This window comes from Haemaphysalis longicornis, unplaced genomic scaffold (genome assembly GCF_048455015.1).
Source record: "Haemaphysalis longicornis isolate Haplotype H1 unplaced genomic scaffold, Haemaphysalis longicornis Haplotype H1 scaffold_6, whole genome shotgun sequence".
Taxonomy (NCBI): domain Eukaryota; kingdom Metazoa; phylum Arthropoda; class Arachnida; order Ixodida; family Ixodidae; genus Haemaphysalis; species Haemaphysalis longicornis.
In genome coordinates, this window is record NW_027526407.1 from 50,205,009 (window position 1) to 50,215,484 (window position 10,476).

General features: G+C 45.7%; 1 protein-coding gene across 3 annotated transcripts in view; it reads right to left on the reverse strand.

The window, feature by feature from the left end:
- The window catches only part of Nadsyn (NAD synthetase), a 33,285-nt gene extending 24,321 nt beyond the window's left edge, over positions 1-8,964 (reverse strand). The window contains exons 1-7 of one of the 3 annotated variants that reach the window (XM_077674266.1): positions 8,805-8,964; positions 8,063-8,153; positions 7,911-7,971; positions 5,502-5,618; positions 4,237-4,290; positions 2,219-2,360; positions 582-670 (exon numbers count right to left, since the gene is read on the reverse strand). In XM_077674266.1, the coding sequence (XP_077530392.1) occupies positions 582-670; positions 2,219-2,360; positions 4,237-4,290; positions 5,502-5,618; positions 7,911-7,971; positions 8,063-8,147 (548 nt within the window). In that variant the 5' untranslated portion in view covers positions 8,148-8,153; positions 8,805-8,964. Of the gene's footprint in view, positions 1-581; positions 671-2,218; positions 2,361-4,236; positions 4,291-5,501; positions 5,619-7,910; positions 7,972-8,062; positions 8,154-8,211; positions 8,393-8,502; positions 8,760-8,804 lie in introns of those variants that run through there. The other 2 variants (XM_077674267.1, XM_077674268.1) reach the window with 2 other exon arrangements.
- Positions 8,965-10,476: the final 1,512 nt, after the last annotated feature.

The following is a 10,476-nucleotide window of genomic DNA, read 5'->3' on the forward strand; positions in this document are numbered from 1 at the left end:
CCATCAGAAAAGCGGGCCGCCGCGGCCGGGAATCGAACCCGCGACCTCATGCTCAGCAGCGCAACGCCTGGATACAAAAACAGATCGTTCGCGAGCACTTTAGGTAGCTGTGGCACCCAGTACACCAACCAGTCGTGACCAAAGGCCTGAAGAGAGCCAAAGCCTGTCTTCTCCACCGAGTAAGGAACAGCCTCAGCCTATACAGCCGCCTGGCTGCAGAAAATCAGCGATGACTCATCGGTGTTGGAACCTGGGAGAGGGGGAGTGAGATTCCCCCCCCCCTTCCCCCCTCCACCCCTTATGGCCCTTCGAATCTATAAATATCAAGCTAACCCCGAAAGAGGATTATCATGATTCGCTCTGAACTGAATTCGCCTAATCACAGTCATCGTATCTCCAACTTAACTAGTTTCAGGTAAAGCACAGCTGGCAGTTTTATGGTGAATGAGGATCAGTCCCAACCCAGAAGTCGTGTATATTTAAAGTAAGGATTTTTGAAGTAAGAGCCAACCCATTCAGTATGCTTTGTCAAACACACCTTTTCTCCATTTTCCCCTTGTACATGTCTCGCAGCCCGTTACCTGATGGGGTTCCAGAGCTCTTCACAAATCTCAAATCCGATGCACGTGTCCTTCGTCGAAATGACGGCGTCTCCAATAGGCACCACTTTCTGAAAAACAAAAAAAAAGAAAGAAAAAAAGAAGAAAAAAAGTTTGGAAACTAGAACTGGCAGCCAGAACATGTAGGCTCTTGTAAGCTATACATCTGCTATTCCCTTAAAAAAAAAAAAAAAAAAAAAAAGACCAGCTTGAAGCAAATATCCCAAAAATTACCAGAACACCATCCCAGCTACAGTTTCTGAAAACTTCCACATTTTGCCAGCCTGCACTAGTTGAAAAGAGGCGAGAAATGGTGTCAAAGGGTAAAAGCAAATACTAAAGCAAGAGATGTTGGCTCGCGCTGTTCCAAGCACAACATACAGTATTTTTGCGCGTGTAACCCGCACCAAAAATGCGAAAATTTCAGGGGTGAAGTAGAGGTGCGAATTATATGCGAGGTGTTTCTTTTGATGCAGCTTCACCACAATGCACGCTGGGCCGTGATGCCTCTGCAGCAGTAACAGTGACTAAGCCACTGTTATCCAAATTGAGAGTGCTTATTTTGCGTACACAGCTGACCAATATACCAATTTGAAAAAATATATGCGGCAAGTCATCTAATTACGTAGTCAGCTAGGTAAGTTCTCTTGCATAAACAAATGTGTAATGCTGCCTGAGTAGTAGCTTTGGTTCAGCCTTTTATGTATAAAATATGCGGGCAATATGCAGGGATATATTTTTTATATATCGTCGACAGAAAGTAGGGGTGCGGGTTTTATGCAGGGGCGGGTTATATGTGCGAAAATACGGTAAATAAAAGGTTCACAGAGATGGCGTGCGCAAGCAGAGCACATTTAGAAAATTAAACTGAAGTGGTATAACCTACATTGCATTATTCGTGGGAAGAGTGGGAGGGGAAGATAAGAAGGTAAGGAGTGGCAGTGGGAGAGAAGGGAGCGTGTTGAGTGACAGGGGTAGCAGAAGAATATCGCCGTGAGGGATTTTCAGCAAATAAATGGCCAACTTTTACGTGCGGAGCACTTTAAGGGTTCGCCTTGTCGTTGTAGCTCACTCGCTGGACCCAAGTAGAGCCACACGGCGTTCCGTCGTAGCTGCGTAACCCAGAGGCTTTGAAAGCCAGGCGGTGTAAAATGCGTTCAAAACTCGACAGCCACTGGTGCTTTTCATACATCTCTCTGTTTATTAGCGCAAAGAAAACTGCAGGTACATTTGAGGCAAAATATATGTAATTAACCAGCAGCGCCCACGTTCATTTAGTAAGGAATGCTTGTTGGGTTGGTTTCTACGATAGTAAGCGAAAAAAAAGTGGCAGTGCAATGCCGGCATGTACGGGACGAAAAGCGAACACAAAAAGAACCGAACTCCCGCTGGCGCAGTTTCAGGCAGGGGGCGTGCGAGCACTGCGAAGGCGGGAAATTTGAATTGCATTGGGTGGTAGCAGTGAGTGGATAACAGCGCTACAGCCCATTATGGCTAATCACTTTCACTGCACTCCCGTCAGCTTTCACATTGAGTGGAACAGCTTTACTTTTTGGTAAGAAGGATGGCAAGGGAAAGCGACAAAAGGCGGAAAGAAGACGTCTGAACATAAGGCCCACCTGGTCGGTGATTTCCGAGATCATGCGGGGCAGAAAGAACTCCTCAACTCGACGCGACTTGGTCCAAGCTGTGAACCACCGCGACTCTCGGTAATTTCCGTCGTCGCACATCATCAGCTTCGGGCGGATCAGCAGGATTTTCCTGGAAGACGTCGATGCTTTTAAAAGAGGTTCTAACAATTCCCCCTCCCAGGGGACCTTTTGCAAAAGTAATGCACTTCACAGTCGCTGATTATTCTTCAAAAAACATGGCAAGCCTTCACAAACAGTATTTAGTTAATAGCATGGACTCTGATGTCTGCTGCCACCCAGGGTGCGCTCCAATTTACCCCTTAGATGGCTTCGTTGCCGTCTTCGCAGACAGTCCACCATGTTAAGCCCCATTCCAATCGAACAAGGCAGTCAACGAAGACTGCTTCAAGGAGAAAGCATCAAAGTCAGCAACGATGCAGGCTATGTTCCTCTCCAAACTATCAAGTGACGCCAGCGCCATCTTTTTGCGTAATTGTGTTGTTACAAACTAACCTGTTCTTTTATTGGAATAGTTAGTATAATTTACCGGTGGTAAAGATGATTTTGTTTAATTTTTAAATCACGTAATTTTTAAAATAATAACAGTAATATTTTTTACGAAACTTGCGGCCTGCATTTCTCCACGTCTGCTACGAGGCTGTCGTCTGCTTTGGTGTTGCATTCGCGACCACTGCGCCGTTCCAATTCTTATTCCTTTGAACGCCTAATTAGAATGCTTTGTAAGCTGTATACCAAGCTGTCCACGAATTGGAACGCAGCCCCAGTCTCACTCAATCAAATAAAGGTGTTTTCCAAGCCAATCCAATCCAACCCTAGCTTCAAGTCAACCCTCAACTTATCAAAAGAAATCTTGCCATGAAGTGCTAGCAGCATTAAAGTCAGATGAAAATTGGAAACTTTTCAAAGGACAGCTTACAGTCATTGCCATTTCAGCCAATGCCATTGCCAGGTTAGACATTCATGTATAAGCCCGTCGTTACAATTTTACAAAACAAAATTTTTAAGGCAACACAACACCGTTTTGGGGGGGCAAAAAAACGTAGGGACACTAGGTCTCCTCACATAAAAGCCCCCTGTTCTCAAAGCACATAACTTAAATTAACCACATCTGTTGTTTATGTACGGGTATCTTTATGAAACAGTTCACTCCGGTTGTAGGTTAGTGCAAAAGAAGACAGCGCAATAATCTGGTAAGAACCGCAACAACCCTAATTTAAATAGCAGCGACATTTGGGCTTGAAATGGACTCCCTGCGCATGCACACTTCTACACATTCAATATATCGTATTTTCGTGTGTATAACCCACACCAAAAATGCGAAAATTTCAGTGGCAAAGTAGGGGTGCAGATACAACGCGGGGTTTTTCTTTTAGTGCGGCTTCTTGGCAATGCGCGTTGTGCTGTGAAGCTCCTACGCAGTAACACTGACTAAGCCTTCCATGGCAGCGATTGCGCAAAACACACAAGGACAAGGAAGAAAAAACAAGGACGAGTGCACTCTAACCACTGAATTTTATTAATCAGTTGGGACTTCCACCTTGCAGTCAGTGTATTCTACTTGCTAAATAAATGGTTTTTCTGTCTACATAGTGTGTGATGTGCTGCTTGAGCAGTAGCTTTGGTGCAGCCTTTCCTGTATCAAATGTGCGAGCAATACGCGAGGATTTTTTTTTTCTTTTCTGGCGGACTGAAAGTGGGGGTGTGGATTATATGCAGGGGCGGGTTATACGCGCGAAAATACAGTATCCCCCCCTCCACCTTAACACAACGGAAGATGGGAACACGTCGCAATTATGGGAGCTATAAAATCAAATCAATACCATAGTAAGATACGTAAAGAAAAACTGGAATAAGCATCAATTTATATCAACTGCAGACCCAGCAACAATGCATACAGAGGGCCCGTTTTTCATGTTCTAGGTGTCCGCACTTTAACAGAGCCTTGCCTGTAGCAAAAGTTGTCCGAGAAACAAAGCTGTACTCACTTGTTCAGAAAGATGACTCTACAGTTGTACGTGACATTCCTATGCATAACCGGCCTGCGAAAAACGATATTTATTTTAGTTTCACAGTGACAAAGACGACACCTTGCAGCAAAAGACAAAATTGAGACATGCTCCCATAGTTGACTGTCACAAAATACACTTCCGCTGTACCTTAAAATGAACAGTCTAACAGTTACTACATTAGGACCGTAAAACAGGGAGACTGCAATATCGGTGCTGACAATTGACTGGAGGTTTATTTTGTCAAACATACAGCATACACGCACTTTGATGACATCAATACGAGGCGAAGCACAGGTAAAAATAACAAAGAACATCATTGGAATAACAAAATGGGACATGAAACTACTGTATTTATTCGATTATAAGGCGGTCACGATTATAAGGCGAGGTTGCAGTTTGGAGAGTCAAAAAAATCGCCATATATGTACACTGGGCTTCGAACATAAGGCGGGGTATGACTCTGAGACTACGGTTTTTGGAAAAAAAAAACTTCGCCTTAAATTCGAATAAATATGGTATACAATTGGTGAGCGATGCCTACGAATAGCACATCGTGAGGGAGCAAAAATGAATAGATAAAGATGAAGCTGTGTTGGTTCCCCATCTTTTATTTTGTGCTGTATTTCCATTCAAGTCGAACAACAGTATTTCTTTAAAGCAAAAAAGGCCGACGAATGGAGTGCTTATGCAACCGCTCCCTAGCTGGTTCATTTCGCATGCGTCCATCCCTTTTTGCACATAGTTTGCAGCTGACTGAATTCACTTTTTTCAATAGCCAGCAATGCATTCGCAGTAGTGGCAGTAGATCAGAGATAAGTTTGCCGACATTAGGCGAAACAAGTAAACAAGCTTTAGTTGAAGCTTTGATATATGCACAGATATACAGAAGCAGTGTGCTATGTGGTTTGATGATGAAGCCCAGAATTGGTGAGAGAGGCATACCCACAACTGGACGTTTCAAGTTATCAGACTAGAGGAATGAATTAATTACATGCTCGAGGCTGCTCTGTAAGAACATAGAATACCATCTACAAAACTTTCTCACAGTTGCTCATAAGTGTTAAGGTTTCAGTTCGAATTTAAGCACCACTGTCTGTGAGGAGATTGGGCTCACTGTTCAAAAAGGGTAAAGCAGCCGCAAATGCCAACAAAACGGAAATATCTAACTGGCCACAAATGCATTGATTTCCTGCTTTGGAGTTTCATTCCCACAAAGCATTAAAATAAGGAAGAAACCTTACATTCCAACGTCGATCATGATTCCCTCGCATGTAGGATCACGGAGGAGGGATGCCAGGACCTCCCACGAGTGGAGCAGGGTATCACTCTCGTAGAAGTGATCGGCACATCCGTAACCGCTGAAAAGAGAAAAACCACTGGCAATAAAAAACTTCTCCGACGGCAAGAAAATAAACCTCGTCAAACTGCTGGTGCTGAGGAGTCTGTAGAATGGTAGCACTCTTTAGTCTATTCCGTTGCTGCATTCGGGCAGCATGGTTACTTGCTGATACAGTGCAGATGTCAAAAAATCACCATCATTATCAGCTTGTCTGTGCCTTCCCCAGAAAGAAGCTTACCCTCCAATATTCCTCCAACAGTTCCTGTCTTGCAACACCCTAGTTTATTCTTTGCCTCCCAATTTTCTATTTCCTGCCCACACTGACTTACTGGTCTTTTCCTACTTTCAGTTCAATCGATCATTACTGATAATCACTTTATAGGTCACAGGCCACAAAGATGGAGGTACTAGAAAAGCCTGGCTACGACCCCCTCAACTTGCGTTCTAAAGCTAATTGCTCAAACCAAAAACTTGTGCTGCTGTAGCTCAGCCGTGCTTTGCGGATCAACCCAGCTTCACAAATAAAGGCAGACTGATAACTGATAAGCGGGACATTTTTTTCTGGTCAGCCAGAAACAAGTGCTGTGGCAAGCACCAATGACAGACTCCGTTACTGAGAGGTTCAACTTATTGCTCGTCTCAATTGATTGATTTGATTGTGGGGGTTTAACGCGCCGACGCAACGCAGGCGATGAGGCGCGCCGTAGTGGAGGGCTCCGGATTAATTTTGACCACCTGGGGATCTTTAACGTGCGCCGAAATCTCGTACACACGGGCGTTTTTGCTTTTCGCCTCCATCAGAAAAGCGGCCGCCGCGGCCGGGAATCGAACCCGCGACCTCGTGCTCAGCAGCGCAACGCCTTAGCCACTGAGCCACCGCGGCGGGTGCTCGTCTCAATTACTTGTGGCTTCCCCTTCACATGATTGACCATCAGTGGTTTACAATTCATGCTCCGGGATGCCAACGCAATAAGAAGTTTCAAGCGAGTTTATTGCAATATAAAAACAAGCGCCGTGGGCCGATTTACCCCTCACAAAAGCTCTGGGAAGTGTTGCAAGGAAGGCTGAACGGGCCTGTTTTTAGGTGGATGTCTTGTTTTGTTTATTTTTTATTTTTGAAGTGCCTGCCGTTAAGCCCTAACTCAACAGACATCGAGCTGTCTTCGCCGTACAAACTAAAGTGATGGCACGGTTATCGCAGAAACAACACCGCACTACCCACTAGCTTTTTTCGAGTCATGTGATAGGAGTGCAAAGGCCCATCACCCCATTCACTAGCTCTTTATGTCACAACAGGTGTATTTGCTGACTCGGAAGTGGGGGGGCCAGCGATGTTGCCATGGCAACCGGCCACCTGTGTATGGGACTTCAGCTCACTTCCGGCAACGAAAGCTGCTTAATCACTGCCTGCTAAACAATATTATTTCTGCTAACTCATTCGGCCTGAAACCAGTTTATGAAAATACAGTGGAATCTCGTTAAACCGTATCCGCATAAGCCGTAGTTTCTTTTTACACGTAGCTAAGCCGAATCCCCGACTCCATGTCCCTTTACCCTAATGCATTCGGATAAACCGTAGTGCCGGTTAGTACGTACTTTCTTTGTGTCCTTGTCAGGCACGGTTTAACGCGATTTCACCGTAAAGTCGAATCATTCAACGACGTAATGTTGCTGAATCATTTTCAGTAGCACAGAGTTGGTGACAGTTTGTCACAAACCCGCCGTGTCATCGACCTCCCAAATTTTGATGCTTTTTCACAAGTGCCCTGTTTTTGCACTGCCGCAGCTTCTAAACATTCAAACAAGGATGTCTAGTGTGGTTTCGAAGCATGTAGCACAAGTGAAAAAATATGGAAATCTGGAACTAAATTGAGCCATTGCCACAAAACCTAATTTCTGGAAACTATGGGTAAGGGGACGGCGTTACATATCTAGAACTGGCACGTTACAATGCATTGAACCAATTGTGCTACACACCGCAGTTCCATCTGTTATCTCATCTTGTGATACAGTCTGCAATAAGCCGACCCTTCCACTCTCAAAATCTGTACACTGATTAATCCTTTTTCTGGTAGCAGTACAATACTTGGTTGCCCTTTTTCGTGACAATCAGCTTAGGCCAACAGAGTACAACGAACACAAACAAAACAGGATGCACAATGCAGGAATTAACGAACAACCTTAATTGCTTCACTTATTCGCATTCATTCTGAGCTATTGAATGCGTGCACATGAACTGCCATTGAAGCAACTTGATGAAGTGCGATTTTAACAAATTTAAACAAGGACATGAAAGGAAACGACAACTAACGGTATCTCCAGTTCAGGGCCAGAACGGAATGCGGCTCCTTTTGCCTTGGCTTCTTTGATGCCTGGAAAAAAAATTGACGCATGAGAACCGAATTATTTTTCAGTCAGTTTCTGCAATTCAACCCGCCCAATAGAGGGGATATTTGCACTTACTCCTGAGAATGCGCTTGTAGTTTCCATCGAAATCCAGCGCCCACTGGTTCAGAGTGGACACGGCCACTGTCACTTTCCGGCCCATCGTGGTCTGTGAAGAAATGTCGTAGAATTACCATTCACTATTTCCACATCACCTCACTTCTAACCTCACGCAAGGTTAAAGTAAAGGTCAACCCGGGTTACGTTGAAATCGAAACTTCAAACCTTCACCGCCTAGAACGGCGATCAAGCTAGGAAATCGACAGACATTCAACGATTACTTCTTCGCTGCAAGACTAGGTCTCAAATCCGGTGTTGCCTGGTGTATCTACAAAGCGACAACCTGTTGATCGACCCCGCTCACATAATTCGCTCGCGCCGATCGAGTCAGTCCATGCAATTCGCGCGAGTTTCTAGGCTTTTTCGAAGCAAATTCCTGATACGGCCTTCAAGCATACCTCGCGGGCGAATAGCGACAGTGTTCGCTAAAAGCGTGTCCGTTTCCGCTCGACAAAACGCGACTCTGGGGTGGAAACTCGTAAACGGGGTCTAAACACCCACGAAAAGCAGTAACCGGGGTATCAGCGAAGACAAAAGTAACCGCGCCAGTTGTTTGAACACTTGCGCTAACGGAAGCGGTGCCCTTTCTTCCGAGGTAAACGAAAACAGCTGTGCCATCAACGTGCGTAGAACGCGAGGTACGAGCTCGAGCGCGACGAATCAGGGATGACACGGCGCGCCACCCGCGCGCACGGCTCACCCAACTGCTGAGGACAGAATCCGTTGCACTAGCGGCGAATGTTAAACTGCTGCCGGGGCCACAATTTGGAGTTTATAGCGGCATTCAAACGAGCACAACGCGCTGGCTACTACGAATACGAGGGAGGCACGCCTCCATTAAGGGCGGGGTTAGCACCGATTCCGTGAGATGGCGCCACCGTTCAAATACGCGATTTTTTTTTCCCGCGTTTTCGGTTTCGCTTCCGCCTCACGACTTTCACGCGCAAATTACGAAAGCGCAGGAACGCGTTGGCTCCGTGTGAAACAATGGGTGCGTGTTGATGGAAACCCAACGACCAGCCGACCGGGCAGAAATGAAGCATGTAGAAAACAGATATAAGTGCGATGGCGGCGGAACAATGCGAGGTTTCGAGCGTTCAGTTTCGCCCGTGAAGATGGAAAAATCAGATATCGGGTTAGCAACCTCGCGCCAAGCGTTTAGGTTCGAAAAAAAAAAGTGCAAAGCTTCGAGAATGAAGGGAAAAAAGAATTTGAAAATAGCTGCAGTCGCCCACTGGTTGCCTCTGTCGCATACTTTTCAATGGCCGCACGCAGGAATACCAGGCCACGCGCGTACTTATACGACTTTGCAATTTTTGTGGGGCGAAGCCCCCTCGGGCTGTCGGCGTCTCATGTCGTCGTCGTCTCATGTCATCGTAGTATCATTTAGCCACGATGCTGAAACACCGAGGCACTCGTTTTTCAACGCCTCGCGCTAGAATTAACGTAATGAGTACTAAAATAACACACGCGGACACTCGTTTTCCAACGCCTCGCTCTAGAACGTTTCATACCCGCGGGAAAAATGCGTACTAAACGAACACACCGGGACACTCGTTTTCCAACGTCTCGTGCTTCAAAGACACGAGACTCACAACAGCTCCCCCCCCCAAATGGTTTCATCTCCGTGGGCAAAAACGTTAAGCCAAAAATACACTTATACACTGCATGCTTCGCCCCTCCCCAAGTTTCCCGTTAGTTGAGTTGGCCCGGGATTTTTTGGTAGGTATATTTTTCCCAACGTCGCGCAAACGCAAGAAAATTTATTCGTGCTGTACAAGCGACAAACAATTCACGCCATATCTAGTCAGAGAGGCTCGTATAGAATGTACAAACGAAACACTCCGCCGGGTTAAATAAAAAAAAAATCACTGAAAAAAGACGAACATGCGCGTCAAATCTTGCTCAAGAAGTAATTCGACGTCATTTCACAAAGGCTTAGCTTTAGCTCCGCTGCTCAGATCATGTCTAACGGCCGTTATAGACATATAAAATATAGAATGAAGTGTTGCGTGAAAGAAGGTACGTTTGGCGCTGTGCCCCCCTCGTCCTACCTTTTTGCGCTGATGGAGATGAAAAACGAAAACGCTCGTGTGTTGAGATTTCGGCGCGAGCTATATAAAGATCACCATGTGCATGCAGGTGGTCGAATTAGAGCAGCCTCTACTACGGCGCGCCTGACAGCCCAGGTGTACCTTCGAGATCGGCACGTAAAATCCACAGAATTTTTGCTTTAATGACGATGCTGTACTAACTCCACAAACCGCCTTTCTCATCCCTATGAAATCATTTTAACCTCCAGGCGGACATTTGCAAATGGCGCGCTTTTCTTTAGCGCGCACACTTACGTTTCGAAGCTGCAGACTGTAGCA